The sequence below is a fragment of the Prionailurus viverrinus genome, chromosome D2 (genome assembly GCF_022837055.1).
Source record: "Prionailurus viverrinus isolate Anna chromosome D2, UM_Priviv_1.0, whole genome shotgun sequence".
Taxonomy (NCBI): domain Eukaryota; kingdom Metazoa; phylum Chordata; class Mammalia; order Carnivora; family Felidae; genus Prionailurus; species Prionailurus viverrinus.
The window spans coordinates 56023052-56045965 of NC_062571.1; the positions used below are offsets into that span (position 1 = coordinate 56023052).

Here is a 22914-nt window from a genome sequence, read left to right on the forward strand (position 1 = left end):
CTGTGACCTCGGACAAGTTCTTCAACCGCTTTGCGCCTCATCTGTACCACTTCCTTATCTGTAAAATGGGGGTGATAATAGTACAGATTTCGTAGCGTTCTTGGGAGAGTTTAATGGGATAAATACAAAGTGCTCCGAACACCAGTGGACACCTAGCACTCAAGTGACGGCCACTCGTGTCATTAGGGCACAGGTGCTTCTTCCTCCCATGTTTTGCTCCCTCCCCAGCTCTCTGGTTAGCCTGTACCCCATACTTTTCCTGTAACCTGTACAGCAGGGCTAAGTATTTTTGGTTATTTATGCTTGTGCTTGACTTCTTCTTTTCCTATCTAATGGTTCAGCCAGATCTTAATGTTGGCCTATTTTTTTCGTTTTTAACCTCTTTCTTATCTTGACTGTCCATCTGCCCATTCCAGAATGCAGCCGCCTCCATACTTCTCCTTTTCCCACTGGTTCAAACTTGCCTGAGCCACCTCCACAAGGCTACTATTAGCAAAACTCTGCCTCTCCCCACGGGGGTCCGCTCTCAGCTATTCACAGAAATGGAGAGCCTTATATAACACACACAGTATTCATTTGTATGCTGTGTCTGAATTTATATCTTCATATAGATTTGCCAAGCGCTGAAAGAATTCACAGTGAGCCCCTAACAGCTGGTCTCTGCATCCTGTCCCCTGCTTGGCTTCCCTCTTCTCACCCCAAAAGGTCAGCATCACCTCTCAGACAGACAGACAGAGGACTGGCAAACCTCCTTTCTCTCTCTGTCAGCTGACTTTCTGACTTAAGCTTAAACTGTCCCTAGAGTAAAGTCATAAAGTAAAACGCTTCCAGAGGCAGGCAGGGAGACATGGGGACGTGTGCAGAGGAAGCGCATGTTCATGCCTTGTACGAGTGGTGGGGACTATGACCAATGGAAACAAGGTCAGGGATTCACAGCTGAGCCGGAGGACTGCCATGAGGCTCAGCGGCTTTGAGGCCATGACTGGCTCAGTGTTGCCCAGGCTTTCAGTTTTCAGGAGAAACTAGAAAATTGGATTTTGTAAAGAATCTAGAATATGCTAGAAAGGAACATACGACACAGGGAATCCTTCTATGGGTGAGGCACTGTAGTTAGTGCTGTTCTAACGCTAAATCCTTAAAATAATCTGAAGAGATTAAAAACCGAGGCTCAGAGAGGTTATCTGGCTTGCCCAAAGTCACACAGCTAATACGGGTCAAAGCAGGAATTTGGGCCTAAATGCTGCCACTATTTTATTTAAAAGTTTCCCTTGGGGCGCCTGGGTGGTTCAGTCAGTTGAGTGTCCGACTTTGGCTCAGGTCATGATCTTGCTGTTCGTGGGTTCGAGCCCCCCATCAGGCCCTGTGCTGACAGCTCAGAGCCTGGAGCCTGCTTCGGATTCTGTGTTTCCCTCTCTCTATGCTCCTCCCCTGCTTACACCCTGTCTCTCTCTCCAGAAAAATAAAGATAAAAAAAAAAAAAGTAAAGTTTCTCTTTTCCCTCCCCTGCTGGGCTACAAATTATATCAAGGTGGAAATGAAGGTGTTTTTACAACATATTTATACACTATACGTTTTATCACCTCTAGGCATTTAAAATTTTTTTTTTTTTCAACGTTTATTTATTTTTGGGACAGAGAGAGACAGAGCATGAACCGGGGAGGGGCAGAGAGAGAGGGAGACACAGAATCGGAAACAGGCTCCAGGCTCCGAGCCATCAGCCCAGAGCCCGACGCGGGGCTCGAACTCACGGACCGCGAGATCGTGACCTGGCTGAAGTCGGACGCTTAACCGACTGCGCCACCCAGGCGCCCCACCTCTAGGCATTTAGAAACAAGTCATTTCTTCAAAAGCTGCAGTAAGATTATGGTTAGAAGTTGCCTTTATTGTGATCTTGTTTCTGGGTTCTGGTATAGGGTTGTTCTGATGGCTAAGTTCGAGGGCTTCACTTTGCCCTTATTTACAATGCGCGGACCTCTGGGAGCCACAACATATTAGGCCTTATCAGTCATTCCTACAACAGTCTGAATGAGTTTACCGGTTAGTTTTCAAATAGGAGCAATTCCATAGGGAATAAGACGTATAAAAAGCTGGGTGCTGCCAGAGGGGAGATTGGTGAGTGAAACCCAGAGTCGAGTCCTGGACAATCTGCAAAGGTGGGTCCCTGGGTAGCGGCAGCTGAGGGAAAAGGGGGTGAGAGGCAAGGGCTGCCAGCGGGAAGTGAGGTGCGGGCTCCTGTGCACGTTGTGTGGGGTCCCTGACGACTAGGGTCTCTGTTATTTGTCCTCCCGCGCTCCTGTGCACCTTGCAAGAGAAACGTGGAGAAGTGGAGAGGAGGCAGGGCAGAGAAGCAAAGGAGAGTAAAGAGAGAGAAATTTATGGAGGAAGGAGAAGATTCACAGGAAACCCCCGAAGAGGCTAATCGGAGGGGCACAGATCCAGTGCTGGTATCACCCGTACTCTCTGGGAATGAACGTGCTTAAACTAAGGCCATACATGCCTTTTTTAGAGAAGAAAACCTTTGGGATTAATGGTGGGGAGTTAGAGGGGTGGGCGAGGAGGAGGAAGGCATGTCAGACGCCAGACGGTCCTGGCCGGTCCCCCTCCCCCCTGCATCCTGCCTTCCACTCGGACTGGGAAGCCTTCAGGACAGATTTCGGTTACCTCATCCTCAAGGTCTTTGGGTTTGGGTGGGACTTGAGGTTTCTGAAGAGAAGTCAGGGCCGGCAGAGTGGAGGTCAGCCTTGTCTTTGCCGAAGGCCAGTTGGGCTTACTTGGAAGTGTCTTGCTGAAGGGCGGAGACTGCCTCTGGCTTGATCGATTGTCTTGAAAGGAACAATGACAAAACAGAAAATGAGAGGGGGACTTGGGACCATTCCCTGCAGCCAAGTATAAAACCACCCACATCTATGTAGTCGCAAACAATTATTCCAGGCAGTCCTTAAAAGCGTAAAATGACATGTTAGGCAAAAATTTTCAATTGCCTGTTCCTTACATTACACTCTCCCACGAGAATGACAGCTACAGGACTCAGAAGAGCCTACTGCCCCGCACTTTGCCAGACAGAGTGGATGGCTGACCTTGGCAGCAGGGAGGCCCGAGAGGGGTGTGCTCCTCGAAGGTTCACTTTGCTCTATGAACCCTTAAGGGCAGTGACTCTCAATCCTCCTTACATAGAAGAACCACCTGGGGAACTTTAAGAAAATGGTAAGGCCCAGGCCCCACCCCAGACATACTGGGAAGAACTTGTGAGGAAGGTCTTGGCGTTAATAGTTTCAAGTCTCCCAGGTTATTTTTTTTTTATTATTATTGTTTAACAATTTTTTTTAATGTTTATTTTCGAGAGACAGAGAGAGAGTGAACAGAGGAGAGGCACAGAGACGGGGGGTGGGGGACACAGAATCCGAAGCAGGCTCCAGCCTCTGAGCTGTCAGCATAGAGCCCATTGTGGGGCTCCAAATCACAAAGTGGGAGATCGTGACCTGAGTCGAAGTCGGACGCTTAACTGACTGAACCACCCAGGCGCCCCTCTCTCAGGTTATTCTGAGGTGGATTCAGGGTTGCAGCTACTCATCTGAGTGAACGCACACATTCTTCCTCTCAATGATTTCCCTTCAATCATGGAGGGCCCCTGAGTTACCCCTTGTCGGGAACTGTCCTCGGCATGTGTCAGGGAAGGAACACAAGCCCCAAAGCCAAATGGCCCTGAGTTGGGTCCTCTGCTCTGCCCCTCACTGGCTGAGCTCTGTTTGGGCTAGTTATTCATTATCCAGCCTCTCTGGGACTCACATTCCTCATTTGTTTTGTTTTGTTTTAAACATTTTATTTATTTATTTTGAGAATGGGGGCAGAGAAAGAGGGGGAGAGAATCCCAAGCAGGTTCCATGCCATCAGTGCAGAGTCTGATGTGGGACTCGATCTCACAAACCTTGAGATCATGAGCTGAGCCCAGATCAAGAGTCAGAGGCTTAGAAGACTGAGCCACCCAGGCGCCCCCACATTCCTCATTTGGAAAGTGAGGATCATAACATCCACCTGAGAGGGCCACTGTAGGGACTGGGAAGAAAGCAGTGCAAGCTGTGGGAGCAGTGCCTGGCAGAGTGGATGCCTAATCCATAGGACCAATATGGCGACGTGACATGGCTGAGGCGTGAGGCAACAGGGAGTCTGCTCAGTGGAATCTGAGCACGTTGCAGACTGATACGCTGTGGGGAAAGCTTAGCACAGGAGGAACCTGGCATGTCCCCATCCTGGGAGCAGCCCAGGCACTCACACTGGCTTCTGTCCGACCCTTAACTTCATGAGGCTGCCCCCCGCCCCCACCACCCGGCCGCCAGGCCCACCCCCTGCTCTCCCCCCGGTGCCAGCTCCTGCCCTGTCCAAGGTGTGCCGTTCGCTTCACATTGGATGTCTCCTTGGAAGGCTCCCTCTGGGTGTTGTGGTCGGGCTGGGGCTCCGGGTCAGCCACTTTGCTGTGCCCATAACTCTGTCAGGTTTTCTAGTTTTATTTGCAGCTCTTAGAGTTTACTGGGATTTCTTAATGTAAGATCTAAGCCCATCAAAAGTAGCAAAATACACAAGACAGGCTTTGAAGAGCGTGGCCGCGAATAAGCCACTGCGCCCCTTCCCCTTAATTGCAGTTTGCTGGCCTATAAAATGGGCCTAATGCAGCCCCTTCCTTCCCAGGGTTCTGTTGCTTGAACAAGGTCACAAATCTGGTGAGCCAGGGCTTTGGGGGCTGAGAAGCCCAGCGTGCGTCCCAGCTCTGCCACTCCCCAAAGCGGTTCATTCCTCCGAACATCACTTTCCTCCTTCGTAAAGTGAGGACGGATGCCTCTTCCGTAAGCTTCTCGAGAGGGTGAAGTAGGCCACGACTGTGAAGCACGACGCTGTGAGCTACAAACACTCTGGGAGTGTGTCTGTCTTGCTTGCTGTTGAAAGCTCCAGGCTCAGCGTAGCTGTGGCACACAGTAGGTGCTCAACAGGTGAGTTGTGGCATGAAGCAAGGGTCCATGCTCAGTGCCCATTGAGGAGGCAGTTAACGGCAGTGATAATGGACAGAGTCCTCTACACGTAAGGGCTCTCTGTACAAATGCTGGCATCACCGTGATCATCACAGACACACTCCCCTCCACGCCTCTGCTGAACTTAGACGCCTGCAACCCAGGCTTCTTCCTGGGGGACATTAAGAGTCACACTCAGGTCTGGAGGCGACACCTGAGCTGTGCCCATTTAACCTACAGCTGATTCCACACTTAGAGCTCCTCACCCACCTCCACTCCCTGCTGAAAACCCACAGTCTAGACTCAGAGTGTGGGCTGCCTGCGTAGGGGTGGGCATGAAGGAACGGGGCCATTGGCAGATACTGGGATCCCTGAAGATCATCCTCGTTCTGCACAGATGTCTCAAAAGAAATTCCAGAACCTTGTGTGCAGGAAACCCCAAAAGAAGCAGGTACTAACCTCAGGGCTGATTTCTCATGGGATTATCTGGAGTTGGGCTGGGATGGGGCGGGGGCAACCGTCAGGGCATGCGCCTTTTGTCTTTTACCCGTTTTTACCCTTGGAGACTTGGGAAGGGATAGCGTTCCCCCTCCCCCAGGCAAGCGTTCCATCTGGGGCTCCCTGGCTTTGAGTGAGCAGATGACCCACGTGGGGGTGGTCAGGGTGGGAGGCACTCAGTGTCCTGCCAGCCCGGCTCGACCCCCCTCCCCCATGCCTGGCAGGCTGGGCACCCAGGGTCGGGGGTGGGGGGGCTGCCTCACCTATGTAGTCGCCCCTGGTGAAGGGCAGGGCTGGGTGAATGGTTCTCGTCTCCTGCTCGGCGGGCGGCGGCTCGTAACTGTCGTCCCCAGTCTCTTCTGCGGGGAGCACGTACATCTCCGAGTCCGAGTGCTCGTCCGGGTGTTCATAGTCGCTGTCCTGCAAATGCACACCGAATGCTTAGTGCCCTGTCTGTGCTCAGCCATCGCGACAGCTCTGGCGTTAGGAGGCGGGAGCTGCTCCCCCAGCGTAGGGACCAGAGAGCGAGGCTTGGAAGGGTTGGCTAAGCAAGGTTGGGCAGCCATCAGAGGCAAAGCTGGGGTTGAGGCCGGGTCTTTCTGCCTCCAGAATTTATCACCTGAACCACTATCCTGGGGGAGCATGTGGACCATTTAACAGGAAGGGTGGCTGAAACTCTGTGTGTCTGCAAAGAAGAACAGTCGGAGATAAAATACATTTTTAGAAGACAGAAAAAGGACGCAATAAAATAGAATAACCAATAGGTTTTGTTTACCATGAATGCTGACGGTTGAGGAAAAAGATTAATATGAAAGGGTAAAGGTTTGCATAGAATATACAGATACCTTTGAGGAGATGAGGTGTGTGTGTGTGTGTGTGTGTGTGTGTGTGTTTTACTAGAGCTGATAAGCTGCAGGGGCTAGGTTTCGACCTGACCCGGAGTCCATTCTCTTTCTTTTTGTTTTTCTTGTTTTAAAGATAAATTTTAGTTAAGTCTTCACTGAAATGATCGAATATTGAATATTCAATATGTATGGGAAATACATTCACACAGCAATAGTTCAAAAGGATGTCAAGTCTCCTTCCCAGGCTCTCAGTTCTTCTCCCCAGAGGTGCAGTTCCTAGTTTCTTGGGCATTTTGTTCAGAGATCGCTTAGGCATACTACACCCATATGCATATTCCCGTGCAGGAAATATTTGATCCAAGACTTAAGAGATCTTCTGTCCACACCGCCTGACACACTGCGTGATTCGTACATGAGCTTCCAATGAATGCATGATGCACCTGCCTTTCGGCCTGTCTCCTTCCACCTGCAATCGCACAACAGCGACGCAGGTACAGTGTGACACAAACACAGTGGTTCCTTCATTGCTGTCTCCTCGGGGCCTGTGGCAGGGACCAGCACAGGACAGGAGCGCAGTATGTTTGCAGCGAATGGATGAGCGAGTGAGTGAGGACCGCTTTCCTCCTGAGTCTGTAGGGACATGGAGGAGAGGACAGGAGAGGGAGAGGGTGAATAGCAGGAGAGGGAGAGAGAGAGGCGGCTGAAAAGGGAACTTTTCCCAAGGTGGTGGAGGAGAATTGGGAGAGACTAGAAGGAAGGAGGGGCTCAAGGAGGGTCCTTGTCCTTGTCCTAAAGCAGAAGAGTCAGGAAGAGACAGGGAGCGGGGAGGTAAGAGAAGTCTTGTAGGGGGATTTTCCCAAACCCCTGTTTCAGTAACAGCAGACAGTGAGGCTCAATAATCCTTCCTGACCGTGAATATGAAATTAAGGTGAATAGAATAATGGGAATGATAACGATTATTTTAACATTTCTATGTACTGCATACCTCAGTTACCCTTTACCAGTATCATATGAGAGAAACTGAGGCATGAGGAGTTGAATAATTTGGGGCTGTTCTGTGTTCTGAAGAAGCAGTGACTGTTCTCAAACAGGCCGCCTGGAAGGTGGAGTGAGAGCAGAAAAGCAGCCCGAGGCAAGAACCCGGCTCTGAAAGTCTCATCTAGCCAGCCTGAAGTGGTCGGGGCCCCTCCTCATCCTGGGCAACCAAAAGGCCTGTCCCTGTGGCTGCAGCATCCCAGGGAGACAGCAGTGAACGCGCTGAGAAACGGGTGCTTCATAACCATCTGGAAAGTGAAAGAATCAGTAGGCGCCCAGACGCCTGTGCCTGGGAGGGGGAGGCAGTTCAGGCAGCCCACTTTGTCTCAGTTTTCATCGGAGCAGGCACCGGGCTTCCCTAGACTTGATCACTTGGAGGCTGGGGAGCAGTGTGCCTCCTGGGAAGGACACAGGGGTCTTCACAGCCCCTTGGGCAGAGCAGCCTGACTGAGAGGACCAGGCTGGCCGAAGAGGCAGAGGAGGTTGAGGAGGGGCGCCTCTGCGTCAGCTGCTCTTGGCAGGCCCACGCTGACACGGGGCTGCCCATCAGACTGTAACGCCCATGAGGACTGGGCTGCGACCTCAAGAGCAATGGGAGGAGGGGTTCTACCTCGGCTGCGGGAAAGGCCTTCCTGAGAAGGAGACGTTTAAGCCAAGCCTGAAGGACAAGAAGGAGCAGAGCAAATGAGGGAGAATGGGGACGCCCTTTGGTTTCTCCTCTCCTCCCTCTTCCTTCGCCTGCCCAAGGTCCGTGAGTCAAATTGCCGAGCAGGCATGACCTTGACCTGCTGTGAGACTAAGGGCAGATCTGTGCATCTGGGCCGTAATGGACAAGGCCCTGCTGGGGGTGGTGGTGCAAGGAAGGCCGGACAGGTCCGCAGGGGCTGGATTTCATCTGGCCTGGAGGCTACAAGCCTGGATTTCATTCTGTGTACAATGGGAATCCAATAAGGTCAAAATAATTGTGAGTGAATGTTTACTCAATCTTTATTACAGCAGGTATCTTAATTTTTTGGTTGTTTGGCTTTGGGACACAAGTCACGCTCTCCTCTCCAGGCTGACTCTATTTGTATTTTCTAAGTCCCTACCATGTGCTCTTTTTCTCCAGCCTGCGAGCTCCATTTTCTTGATTTCCCTGTGGTTGTGGACCAGCTCTCAACTTTGCTTCAGACGTGGCTGGGCGCGTGCGGCCAGCAGGGGGCGCAGCTGCAGCGCTTCGGAAGGACCAGCGGCTGCGGGGGGGCCCCCGGGAGGAACTGCACGCCCCGCTGACCTGCAGAGAACCCCTGTCATCCCCTCTTTTTTACAAATCTTCGCTCTGCAGTTGAGAAGGGAGATACTCCTGTCTCATAATACGTTGAATATACTCCAGGTGGTGTACACAGTGTGGATGGAGCTGGGCTCAGACTCAGTTCTGGGCACTGGATTGAAGTCCTGGGCTCTCATTACACTGGCCACTGAGTAACTGAATTTCCGTGTACAAGTCCTTTTCATTCTCTTAGCCTTGGTTTCCTTATCTGTAAAAGGGGGTGTGTGGTTGTGTGGAGGCCCTCTTGGATCCTGTCCAGATAAAACACACGCAGAGTGGAGCAGGCTAACATTCTGGATGAATTCGATACAAATGAGGAATAATTCTTACAAAAAAGTTTTTAGGCTGTCTTGTCCCTACAAGACTTCACCCAAGAGAGCAGTGAGCACTGGGGCCCTGTGGGCTACAGAGCCACCTTGGAGAGGTTGACAGTTAATTCTGACACATCACCTTCCGTATCATCACGGCCAGGTCCCTTGCTCAGTCTGTGGCCCCCAGCATCTGCTACTGTCCTCTTGGTCACTGCAAACACCTTAGAGTTTAAAAGCCAAGTTTTGAGACCTGAGGGCTTGGGTTGGAATTTTGGAACTGCAAGTTACTTAAACTCTCCATGCCTTGGTTTCTTTACCTGTAGAATGAGCAGGACTGATATCACAATGTTTGACAACTAGCATGGCTCAGGTCCCGACTTGGCCCTAAAGAGTGTCCCAGAGGCCCCCTGATGCGCCAGGCATTCACTCTTTGATGTTGGTTTTTGATGTTTGGCTCCTGGATAAGGCCCAGGCAGCGATGGGACACTGAGGAATTCAGGGCAGAGGCATTTGTCAACTGATATGGAAATATTTAAAAAACATTCTAACATGTGTTTTGGCTGTGCTGGTTAGTACTCTGAATACCAGCACTGAAGACAGGGATAAGAATGCCTGCACACAGGGCTGTGGGGAAGCTCACATGAGGTAATGCCGATGAAGCACTTAGCCTGGCACATGGGGGTGCTAGGTCAAGTCAGCCATCATGAGGTTCTTGCTGCCTTGTCTGTAGGTGGCCTTTCCAGCCCAGCCATCTCCCTGCTGGGATGTGCAGCTGACTATGAGCATGTAATTCAGAAACAAGCCCTTCAAAAGGCCTCCCACGGACCCTGGCGGAAAGGATGATCTTCTGATCCCAGGAGCAAATACTTACAAAGTCATCTGACCACTGCTCCTCTTCGTCAGCAAGGTCCTCTGCAGTGGCATGTGGGAAGCAGAAAGCACAAGCGTCAATCTCAGCTCCACCCTGTCCCCAAGCTCCCTGCACCCACCTTCCTTGCCCCTGGGCTTCCTGGTCCTGTTTCCTTGGCCTTGAACGGTTATTACACATACCTCGTGTTCATCCACTTTCGACTCCTCTTTTTTGAAAAAATCAGTTCTCAAAGCATAAAGGGACGTTCCACTGAGCAGAGAAACAGTACATCTGAACCATGTCCGTTTTTGTTAAGGAACACTTTTGGGACTTTAGAACAATCCGGGAGGCACCTGCAATCCGTACCATGCTGCTTCTAAGGATTCCTTTGAATCAATACATGGATGGTATAGTAGGAAGAGCACTGGACAGGGAGTCAGATAGACCAAAACTCTCATGCAGGCTCTGTTCTTAACTAGTTGGAGGGTAGGCAACACAATTAACATCTCTGGGCCTCAGTTTTAAGATCTATGGGATCACTTCTGTGATTCTCTGTAGCTCTAACTTTGACTTTCTTATTGAAAAGCATTTACCCGGTGCTTTACTACACGCTGGGCAATATCATCAGAGTTTTGCACTCAATTAGCTCCCTCAAAACCTTACGAGGAAACTGAGGCCTAGAGAAAATAAGCCATTTGCCCAAGGTCAGATAGTAAATAATAGAGCCAGGAGTTGAACCCTGTAGGTAGACTTCCAAGTGCATGCTCTGAACTCCAATGTCACACTGCCTCACTGTCTTTGAGCTCCAGGGTTCAAGTCCTGTCCTCGGCTCTGCAGGCAGTGTAAAAATGGATATAACAGGTCTCAAGTAGCTGAGGATCTTCAAGAATAAAATTGATCTGAATTATGACAGCCAAGGAGAATATTTGACCCCCTTTACTCCAAAACACATTTAGAGAATGAGAAGCTTAGCATCCATCCCATCACATACGCTGACATTAGAGGTTAAATACAATTTACTCAGCTATGTACAGATCAACCAGGCACAGGTCCAGAGGGCAGTGTGGCTCCAGCGACTATCCCATAGAGGCATCCCATTGAGCAGCCATGGCTAGAGGGCCTAGTGAATGGTCCCTGAATCCCCCAGAGCCTCTCTAGAATCTTTTCTTGCCATTTCTAGCCCCTGCTATGGCAGGCTACTGACTCCAGATCTGGGTAGAGGAAAAGAATTGCACATTAAAAATGGGGGCCTGCGCTCTGGAAAGCAATGTGGAGGTTCCTCAGAAAATTAAAAATAGACCTACCCTATGACCCAGCAATAGCACTGCTAGGAATTTATCCAAGGGATACAGGAGTACTGATGCATGGGGGCACTTGTACCCCAATGTTTATAGCAGCACTCTCAACAATAGCCAAATTGTGGAAAGAGCCTAAGTGTCCATCAACTGATGAATGGATAAAGAAATTGTGGTTTATATACACAATGGAGTACTACGTGGCAATGAGAAAAAATGAAATATGGCCTTTTGTAGCAACGTGGATGGAACTGGAGAGTGTGATGCTAAGTGAAATAAGCCATACAGAGAAAGACAGATACCATATGGTTTCACTCTTATGTGGATCTTGAGAAACTTAACAGAAACCCATGGGGGAGGGGAAGGAAAAAAAAAAAAGAGGTTAGAGTGGGAGAGAGCCAAAGCATAAGAGACTGTTAAAAACTGAGAACAAACTGAGGGTTGATGGGGGGTGGGAGGGAGGGGAGGGTGGGTGATGGGTATTGAGGAGGGCACTTTTTGGGATGAGCACTGGTGTTGTATGGAAACCAATTTGACAATAAATTTCATATATTGAAAAAAAAAATGGGGGCCTGAAGGAGGTGTTTAGATCAGAGTGGCCGGATTTTAAACTGTGGCAGCAACAGCGCCCTCTCATGGGAAAAACGTGATAGGCGCTAAGACAGAGCTTTCTTCTAGGAGCCAAATAATGGGTCAAACTTTGACATTATCAGAAAAAAAAATTTATTAAATTATGATTTGGCCTCATGTATACCAAATTAGAGTATACTGCAACCACTGGGGTTTTCCAAGAAACTCCAGAAGAATAGATGACTAAGTCCTCTTCCCAATACCTGGCACTGAGCGGGAATACGTTTCTAATACCTTAAGTTTGGGGATAATTGAAGATCAGCACTTAAGGGGCCACAATGTTTTTGTTTCGACCTTTAAAATAGAAACATTTATAAATTGATGTTATAAATCACACTTCCCTGCCTTGATCAGCTGTGCCTGCCGAACCTTTTCTCAGGGACCCAGGGTCCACTTTGTGGTCAGACACTGCTCAAAGTACTCGCAGGAGCTGTCTAACTCCTTCTCCTGTCCCCATTATCTTTCCTCTCCCACACATACTTCATACTGTTTCTAGTCATTTTCTTAAAATACAGTTTGAATTATCCTGCTCCTTTCCTCAAGAATCATCAGTAGCTCCCTATGGAGTGAAGTCAAGGCTCTGTGTCAACACATCAAATGCCTTCATCTCCTGTCCCTCTCTGGACTTCTCTCGCACAGCCTTCTACGTTCACTGATACTGGAAGCATGTTCCTCCCAGCCTGCACTTTTGGTGGTTCTCCACTCCGTTCACGCTTTTCCCCCAGACCCTGTTCCTGGGAAAGCCCTGTCATACCTCTGCCATACAATCTTCCCCAGTCCCTCAGGTTATAACCCACTACTCCTCCCTCTGGGAGGGACTCCTTCCTCCTCCCTCTTAGATGCTGCTGGCACCCTGACGACATAGGCACTGCATTCTGCCCTATGCTGGGATTCATTTGCTCGTGTCTCTCTATACCGAAAAGCAAGGCCTATTTAGTTTGCCTTTGTATCTGGATGACCCTTGACATTTGTAATCCTGCGCAGCAATAAAAGTATGAACCAATGAATGAGTTGAATGAATGAAAATTAGGATAATAATAATAGATTGCATTTATTGAACACTTCCTGTGTGCTCAGGCTAGGATAAGTGTACTTTCTCAATTATCCTCATAATAGCGCTTTGTGGTAGGTGCTCTTATGATCTCACTTTTGCAGTCGAGGAAACTGGGGCTAAGAGAGTCTGCAAAACCTGTCTGAGGCCACGTGGCTGGTGAATGTGGGGGGTAGACTGGGGGCCGGGGTACCTGTGTTGGCTCCTGCAGCTAAAATCTCATGTAAACTGCCTGGCCCTCTACTGTGGCTTCAGATAAAGCCTAGGAGAAACAGGATGGCCCGGTGCAGGTATCATGGGGCACTGAGGCAGAAAAGAGAGAAAAGCATCATCATGTGGGGAGAGGTTACCTGATGGTGCCCCGCCCACTACACCCATCCTACAGGCAGCTTGCAATCTCTTAGTCATAAAATCACAGCCCTCACGCCATTTCCCAGACTGAAAAGCATGAGAGTCCAAAGAGCTAGGTCCAAAGTAGGGATGTCCAGAACCTCAGTGAGTCTCCTAATATGGTTGGTTGTGGTTTTAGAACCAGGCTCCCTGGGTTCAAATCCTGGCTCTGCTCTTTACTACCTGCTTGGCAGTGGACCGGTACTTTGTTTAAAGCTCAATTTCTCGCCAGGGCAACAAGGGTAGGAATAGTGCCTGTCTCATGTTTTTATGAGAATCAAGTAATACAATACGTGTGAAGTGCTTCACAAAGCCTGGCATACAGTAAATGATGTATTAATGTTACTTATTGTTTTCTCGGGTATTGATAATGTCTTAGTAAACCCTCAAAACAATACCAATTTTATTTCACTCTAATGGCAACCGCACAGTATGGTTACCATTTAGAAATGGACCCCAGAGAGCCTCAGGTATAGAGGGTGATGTTTTCAGGAGGGTAAGTTCAAGCGTAATACGGGCCAGGTGGTTTAACTTGAGATGTAAGGTTGCACGCAAGAACCTGGCAGGTTTCTTCCTGGCAGGAAGCTGAGATGCTGGCTCAGCCTCCTTATTAGGGAAAGCCTTTTCTATTGTGTCGTGTTTCTGGCTTGTGCTCCATTTACGGTGTCACAATCCCACACCACACAATGGAGGGACTCCTCCTCTTGCCTGGCCCAGGCTTTGTGATTCACATGCCCCACCCCACAAGCCTGTGGGCACAGCACTACGTGACATGTGAGAACGCTACGATGACCCTACCTCAGTGTGCACACTGGGGTTTTGAGCTTTGGGCTCTCAGGTCAGGCTGCCGTGATCAAAATCCCGATTCTGCCATTTGCTAGCAGCGTGACAGGCAAGTTGCTTAACCTCTGGATATCTGTTTTCTCGTCACTGAAACGGACATGACTAATAGTGCCTATATTATGGGGCTTTGAGAGAATGAAATAACCCAGGGAAAGTGCACAGAAGGGTGCCTGATAGGAGTAAGGGCTCAACGGGAGCCGTGTGTGACTATCAATCTACTTTAATGATCATAATAACCTGAAGGATAGGTCGGCACTCTTATCTCCGAGCAGGAAGCTGAGGCTCAGGGAAGTTTTAAACTGTTCTAGGTTCACAGTGTTTAGGGGCCACAGCCAGGATTCTAACCCAGGGCTAAAGGACCCCAAAGTCCAAGATCTTCTCACTGAGCCATGGAGGGAATAGACCTAGAGTCTAGGAGGGCAACCATGTATCACACTGATGACAACCCAGGGCAGTGTAAACTTTCCTGACAAATGTCCCTACACCTGGGATCATGGTCAGATGCTGGGAAAGCTCCAGGAAGGGTGCTGCATGAGCTCGCACGAGGCTGTGTGGTGGCAGTGGGACTGAACTGGGCCTTGAAGGACGAGCAGGACTTGAGTGACAGAATGAAGATGAAAGAGGGCATCCTCCTTCCATCTCTTAAGGCTGGGGCCTGTGTGTCAGCCCCAGAAGCAGGGCTTGGCTGATGGCTAGAAGGGGCATCCATAAGGCACAGAGGTGCCTGGAGTGAACGAGCTGCCCTGGAGAGTCAGGGAAGAAAACAAAACCAGATTCGTTGCCAGCCAAGGGGGCGCTCCAACCACAGAAGCCACTGTAGGTCCCAGTGACAAGCTGGAGGTAGGGAGGCTGATGACGATGGTGTTTGAGTAGCTCAGGCATAAAGAGACGAAGGTTGAACCAGACTAGGGGTCTTGGGAATGGGAAGGGAAGGACGGTGAAGGACTCTGTGGCAAGAGCTTGAGGGAAGGGGTGAAGGCAAGGGTGTGAATTGGGCCTTTCCGTTCCAGATCAGCAGCAGCACCAGAGACCAGCATTGAGAGACACGCTCTCCAAACTGTGGGTCTGACACATGCTCAGTTGTAGCCCTGATTCAGCACTGGAGGCCACGCGCTGGGCCACCGGGCCTGCCAGCTTCTCCTCATGCAGAGCCGGTGGTGAGATGCAGGGAACCAGTGGGAAGACCGCAGTGGCACGCGGGAAAGAAAGAGGGAAGGAGGCTGGACTAGATGTGGTGGTGGGGACAGACGCAGGGAAGGAACAGAAAGCAGAACTACAGAAGCTGTGGGGGAGGCAGCCGGTGGACAGTCCAGGACCACTGGGTGTACCCCAAGAGAAGAAAGGGATGTGACCATGTGGGGAGCAGATTTGGGCTGGCTAGGAGAGGTGATTTGCAACTAAATACCTAACATCTCAGAAAGTCCCTTTTCTGAATATCCCTTCAGCCCTTCCCAGAGCCCTGTTAACGGGGTGGGTATGCAGACATGGAGGGCTTAGCCCCAGCTTAGCCATCGCCTGGCTGTAAGGGCCTTGGGCAGCCAGTTGGCCTGTCTGGGCTCCAGTTATCCCTAAGTGAGAAGCTAAGGTTGGGTGGTCTTTCAGGGCTTTCCAGCCTTAAAGGACTTTCAAGTCCAAGTTTTATTCCTCTATTCTTAGTTGTACGAGGCAGGACTGATGGTGCAAGCCGCTCTCCCCCTGTCAGCCTTGCGGGGTCCACCGGTCAGAGTGTAGCCAGGGAGATGAAAAATCGAGTGAATGCTGGCTTCGGTAAGGACAGCAGGGCAAGGGCAGAGCAGTGTTATATTTCCCATCTTTGGTGGCCAGAGGGTTGGGAGGCCCTGTGCTTCTGTGGTGGGCATTTGCCCAAGAATCTCTGTCTGACTACCTTCCTTTGTCCCGAGGTCTGTCCTCTTTGCAGTTGCTCAGATCTCCTCCCTGCATGACATCAGTGGTGGGAGGAGAATGATTACAACAGCCCCTGGGAATTAGGGCCCAAGGGTACAGGGAGGGGGGCCTGGTTCAGTTCTGACCGCTCAGGGGTTTGTGGAATGGCCAGGGAGCTTCAATCCACTAGCATGTGACCTTAGGCCAGTATCTGCCTATTGCCTTTCTTATCTATTATCTGCTCCCCACTAGTCATTAAGCACCTTAAGGTCAGGGGCTATAGTTTGTTCCCTACTCCATGTCTAGTAGCGTGAGCACCACGCGGGGCACACTTGTGTAATATTTGTTGAACGAGTCAAAGAATGTGTGCAACAGCGGAAGCACCTGGAGTTACCGAGTCCAGAGAAGAAACCCTTCAAGTGACCTAATTTCCTAATTGTATCCTTGACGTTGCACAGACCCACTCGATTTCTCTTTTATTTGGTGTTTACAGACTTGTGCTGTGTGGCCATTAGGACACACTTAAGGAGCCACTAGGAAATGGATTGCATCTGTGTCCTGACGGAGCTGTCCGCCCTTGACAGGCCCAGGTAGGTGTGGGAGGTCACCACCGGAAACGTCCAAACAGAAAGTGGACCTCACTTGTGGTGCATGGTGGGGGGAGCAGGTGTAAGCACCGGATTGGATACAGGCTGTAGGACCCCTGGGGCTCCTTTTAAACCTGACACTCCATGATTCCATGACTTACCTACCAAAACTTGGGTTACTTAGCAGGTGTAGTCTGTTTTCTTTTCTTGTTTAGAACTTGGGAGAGAAGAATGAATTTGTTCTCATTTGTTCACTAAGCAGCTCCCTTGACTTTTGATCGGGTAGATTTCAAAGGTCAGGACGGGGCATGTATGTATATATGTTTGTATCACTCTGTGACCCAGTGAGTTCTGGAAAGTGGTCCAACAGGTCAGTCACCAGACTTGGGTAGCTTGGGTCCTACACAACCTCCACCTCAGATTAGATTAGACATTGCTGTAAGGACTTTCATAAAACTTTGTGCTTCCCCATCACCCTGAACCCTAATTGCTTTTAGATCATGAATGGATACTCTTCTTTGCTATAAATTCTATGAGTGTGGAGACTATATTTTTCTTGGTTAGCACTGTATCTCCACCTAAAACCTTGTATGTACCTGGCACATGGACAATACTTAATAAATGTCTGATAAGTAGATGAGTGGATGGATGGATGGATGAATGGATTACTACATCTCCACTATAGTCAAATGCTTAATAGATTTGGGCATTAGGATAGGCACCTTTTATTTTCAAATGAGTAGAACATAGTTCCCTTTTCAAGAATTAAATATGAACATGAAATTAGTCGAGAGTCCAAGTATTTTAGAAATACTCTTACCTGAGGCATAGTCCCTTTGAGGAACACTTGGAGGTGCTTTGACTTTCAGCCTATAGATAACAACCATTAGACAAACGGTCAGTGGGTAGGACAACTGTTGTCAAGGCCCATAATATAAGCAAATATAGAAATAACAGACAGATAACTAATAGAATAATGGCTTCTTTTGGACCCATCACATTGAAAGACTAAATGTATTATAAACGTAGTGAAGCCATTGATCAGAGGTCTCCTAGCTCCCTCATCTCCCCAGTGTACAACGGGGCTGTGACTTGGCAAAGGTGAAGTCAGGTGGTGGAATATTCACCTGAGTTCAGAGCTTCAGGGAAGAAAATTGTTAATTGGTTGATAAGATGGTAATAGAAGATGAACTCTGTTTTAATAAATAACTCAATGCAGGACGCCTGGGTGGCTCAGTCAGTCAAGCGTCTGACTCTTGGTTTCTACTGTGGTCACGACCTCACGGTTTTCTGAGTTCGAGCCCCGCATGGGGCTCTGTGCTGGCGACGCGGAGCCTTGCTTGGGATTCTCTCTCTCTCTCTTTCTCTCTCTCTCTGCCCCTCCCCGACTCATGCTGTCTCTGTCTCTCTCAAAACATAAACTTAAAAGAAATAAATACCTCAATGCTTTAAACAACAAGAAAAATATTAGTTATAATGAGCACTTTGGTTGTAGGTTGGACTGACACTGTTTTTGCACTATTTAAAAAAAAAAAGCCAAATAAGAGAGCAGTGAGTGTTCCCGGGTGGGGACTGTGATATTTAGCTTACTTAGAAGTTGAACTGTTTCAAGCACTCTCAAAACTACTTTAGTATCTTTAGGCATATATAGAATGTTTGAATATTCACAATCCTTCCCTACTCATTACAAGAAGAAACTTAAAATTACATTTTAAAAATATACCCCAATTTTTAGGCTTTTTGTAAGTTTTGACACCACCTCCCATTCTATTTCTAGTAAATTATTATTCTTACTAATAGTTGCCCATTTTATTTAAGAATGATTTGCTTAAAGAAGTTTAAAAATATATAAATAGAACCTATATCCAGTAGCTTTTATTTACTAAAACATCACATCCTTTTACAGAGGTAGGATATAAGGTAACCATTACATGCAAAACATATTTCATTCCTTGGGGGGAAAAAAGCAGCACAGAAATTCATGTTTGATTACAAAAAATAAGCCTGATAAACCAGAATTGTAATGTTTCAAAAATAACAATTTTTATGTTTGCATAGAAATTCTGCCTTTTGTTTGCCCCAAGGTTCTCAGATCAATTATTTCATTCAATTCTCATGGCAAGACAGGGTGTGCTGGGAAGATATTATCATTAGATGTATGATGAGGTCCAGAGACAGAGATGATCCACGGTGTTATAGGGGAAAAGAACCCTCAAAAACAAACAAGGAATGGTACCAGGTCTATTCCTGAAAGAGAAAAATTTTGAAAACCAACCATTCCCCATTATTGCCATCATTTCATTAAAGAAAAGAAAGGGCATTTTAATATCCCCAAATGTATGAAGGTTATCATCTCCTAATAAAGGACAGACTCAGGAAAGGGCTGTTGGTCACTGAACACAGACCAGGAAGAAAAGCTGTGGTTTGGGCCTCACTCAGCAGCTGGCAGCTGCATGCTAACCCCCAACGCTTCAAGGTCCGTATTTTCTCATTTGGCCATGAACCAGTGACAACTCTGTCATGGTCTTGTGTTAGGAAACCAGCGTGTTCAACCGTGCTTCCTCCTTTCAAGGTAGCACCTGTTGCCTGGCAACGAGTAAGAGCTTAACTGCAGGTCCCTTAGAACCAAAGGGCCACTGACTTCACCCAGGGTAATGACTATGGCAGCCAGATTTCCCAAGCTGAGAAGAAACATTTGTCAAGTACAAGTGCATTTTGGGAACAATGGGCATAAAAAAAATAGAAACTGTCTGAAAATATGTGAGCTCCGTGGCTACTGTGTAAGTATGACCGACCATGGAAAAGAGAGACATTTTATACAGAGGCTCCATATTATTAAGAAAAGTCGTGTGTTATAAAACTAGCAACTGTGGGATAATTAATCTAGAATTGCTAGTGATTAAAACAATGACTCGCAGGCTTCTCTCATTTCAGTGAGATTCTGTATGTGTCAGAAGTATTAAATGAAAATAATCACATGCCTCTCCCTGCCACAGGACAGAACATGGAGACAAAGTCTCCTCCTCTAGGAGATGACCAGTTCCCCACAAGCAGACCGTTTTAACGATTTTATGATAATCACTTATACATATTGAGACTCATTTACATTTTATAGTCTAAAAACACCATAAAACATGATTTCTTTCGAGTTTAGCAAAGACCAAAGAATGAAGATATTCTGTTCTTTATATATATATAATATATATCATATATTTATATTATATATAATCTATACATATATATTTAATGTTTATTTATTTATTTTGAGAGAGAGAGTGCAAACAGGGGAGGGGCAGGGAGAGAGGGAGGCAGAGAATCCCAAGCAGGCTCCGCACTGTCAGCACAGAGCCCAGTGTGGGGCTGGGACACAGGAACCACAAGATCATGACCTGTGAAGCTGAAATCAAGAGTTGGTCATTTAACCAACTGAGCCATCCAGATGCCCCTGAACATACTCTGTTCCGAAGGTATAGGTCAATGAACTTTTATACACTATTAGTGGTACAAAATTTTTGGAAAACAATTTGGTAATATCAACAAAAATGTCAAGGGTGTAACTTCTTTGATCTAGAAATTTCATTTCAGGAATTTAGCTTTCTGCTATACTCAAAGTCTACAAAAACTATTTATTGAAATGTTATTTATGGCAGTTAAACTGAAAGCAATGGCCACAAAATTTTGATTGATCTTATCAAATTGCCCTCCAAGAATATGCCTGTTTAAACTGCCACATCTCCCTCTCTTTAAAAAGTGTCCACCAGGGACGCCTGGGTGGCTCAGTCAGTTAAGCCTTTGACTCTTGATCTTGGCTCAGGTCATGATCCCAGTTTGTGAGATTGAGCCCCGTGGGATTCTCTCTGTCCCTCTCTCTCCCCTCCCCTGCTCACGTGTGTGCACACACTCTCTTTCACAAAATAAATAAATAAAACTTAAAAAAATAAAAAATAAAAAGTGTCCACCAATACATAGCTGGTTAAATGAATGATAATGGATTTATAGCAGACTATTAATCAGCTATTCAAAAAGGAATATGGTTTATTTTTACATTCTAACAAACAAAGATATCCATGATATAACATTAAGTAAAACCACTAAGCAAAGTCAGGTTGGTAGAATGCTTTATGGAGAATAGCACCATTCATGATGAAAACGTATGTATGTATAGGTAAGTGCTACATCTACGTCAATATATGTATGTGCGTGTGAAAATACATACATGTAGATATTTATACCAGACTCACTCATGACAATGTCCATTGCCCTGGAGTGGGTTGATGTGGGGCATGGGGAAGGAGGAGATTTTGACTTTATGCAATTCTGAATTCTTTGATTTTTTTTCTTTTCTGGTGAATGACTACTACTTTCATTTTCTGAAAAAAAGAACTTAAACAAAAACTTAGTGGAATACCATCTCCCCTTTCCTCTTAACTTAGATTTTGAGTGACAAATATAGATATGTACAATTTTTATTTTCTTTTTTTAAAAAAACTTAAGAGTTTCTGATGTGCAGGAAGATTTGGAATTCTAGTTTCCTTCTCCAAATGCCAACTTAAAACACTATTTTGGGGTGCCTGGGTGGCTCAGTCAGCTGAGCATCTGACTTTGGTCAGGTCATGATCTCACAGTTCGTGGGTTCAAGGCCCACATCGGGCTTTGCACTGACAGTACGGAGTCTGCTTGGGATTCTCTGTCTCCTTCTCTCTCTACCCCTCCCCTGCTCATGTTCTCTCTCTTTCTCAAAAATAAATAAACGTTAAAAAAAATTTTTTTAAAAGGGTGCCTGAGTGGCTCAGTCATTTGAGCCTCCAACTTTGGCTCAGGTAATGATCTCACAGTTGACAAGTTCGAGCCCCACGACGGGCTCAGTGCTGACAGCTCAGAGCCTGGAGCCTGCTTCCGATTCTGTGTCTCCCTCTCTCTCTGCCCCTCCCCTGCTCATGCTCTGTCTCTCTCTGTCTCAAAAATAAAGATTAAAAAAAATTTTTTTAACTCCATTTTAAGGCTATAACTGAAAAAACAAAAATTGAAATATGGAAAACAGGTATGGCATCCTAAAGATGCTAGGGCTGTGTTCTTGTAACTTCTCTTTCGGATTTCTCCAACCATGTCCTAGTGGCCCTTAACTACATAGTTACAGAAGCTGATTTTCCTGTTTCTATAAAGGTCTTTGTTGACATTTGCCATCTTAAGTGGCATAGCTCACTTTTACTGCAATGAGAGAGGAAAGCAAAGGGCCCTGAGCATCACCCTGTTCATTTGCCATGTTTCCTGAACATAGATCTGACCACCATGGACTCTGGCCACGAGTTAGAAAGGGTTACATGCTAAAAAGGTTGCAACTCCTCACTCAGGTAACGGAGAACTTTGTCTTCTTCCACTTAGCACAGGCTGGGATGATGTGTTAATTATGTAAATGAGTGCTTATACAGTGCTATGGAGTTTAACTTACTTTTTGATCTTGTTCATTATTCCACCTTCATTGTTCTTGATGTCATGGACCATCTTTTGAAGTTGCCTGCAAGAAATAAAATCAAACATAAAATATTAATAATAGGTTGATTTTTTTTTAAAGTCAAAAGGGAATACAAAAAGGAGAAAAAACCCTACAATAAGCCCCCAGTGAGAATCGTATCATATTTAATCGACCATCTGCTACTTGAGTAAAGCAAAGCGTGACTGATAATGTAAGGAACGTGGTCATTGGGCCGTGTCCCTGTCCCCTGAATGTCTGGGCTCTGAAGAGAAATTCTGGTTTCCAGATCTATTCATTTTTAGGAGACACGGGAGGCAAAAGCCCTCTGAAAAACCTCACTGTTCATCACTTATTGTCCTTAGAGCATTTGCACTGCCAGGATGGGGCTACCTTGAAGGACAGGTGGGCTGAAATCAGGCCCAAGAGTTCTTGGTTAACTTTACTAGGTTGAATCTGGAAAAACTGTCACTAGAAAGTTGTACCTACACAGAAGCCATAAGGAAAATGATTAATGAATCTGACTGCCTACACATTTGGAAATTCTGTAGAACAAAAGGAATATGCACAAGATCAGGAGATGAATGATGTGCTGGAAGAAATATTTGCAACACAAGAACAATAAGGACTACGTGTTTTGATTTCCAAAGAAATCTTATGACTCAGTAAAAAAAGATGAATAATTCAATAGGAAATGGGGAAAACGTGAACATACAGCTAACAGAAAAGGACAAGTGGCTAACAGGTAACATGACTTATTTTTTAAGGAATTTGCATCTAAACAACAATGAGATATGTTCTGCTTATCAAATTGGCAAAACTTAATGTGATAATACCCTGGGGCGGGGTGGCAGGCGCACCAAAATATGGATATTCCTGGGAATGCAATTTGTGATGATTAATATCTGTTAAATTT

General features: G+C 47.0%; 1 protein-coding gene across 2 annotated transcripts in view; it reads right to left on the reverse strand.

Annotated features, from left to right (window-relative positions):
* The window catches only part of BLNK (B cell linker), a 77300-nt gene that overhangs the window by 29436 nt on the left and 24950 nt on the right, over positions 1-22914 (reverse strand). Inside the window, exons 2-7 of one of the 2 annotated variants that reach the window (XM_047824944.1) lie at positions 21978-22043; positions 17349-17398; positions 9870-9910; positions 6118-6183; positions 5762-5918; positions 2662-2822 (exon numbers count right to left, since the gene is read on the reverse strand). In XM_047824944.1, coding sequence (XP_047680900.1) covers positions 2662-2822; positions 5762-5918; positions 6118-6183; positions 9870-9910; positions 17349-17398; positions 21978-22043 — 541 coding nt within the window. The remainder of the gene's footprint in view (positions 1-2661; positions 2823-5761; positions 5919-6117; positions 6184-9869; positions 9911-17348; positions 17399-21977; positions 22044-22914) is intronic. The other variant, XM_047824945.1, reaches the window with a different exon arrangement.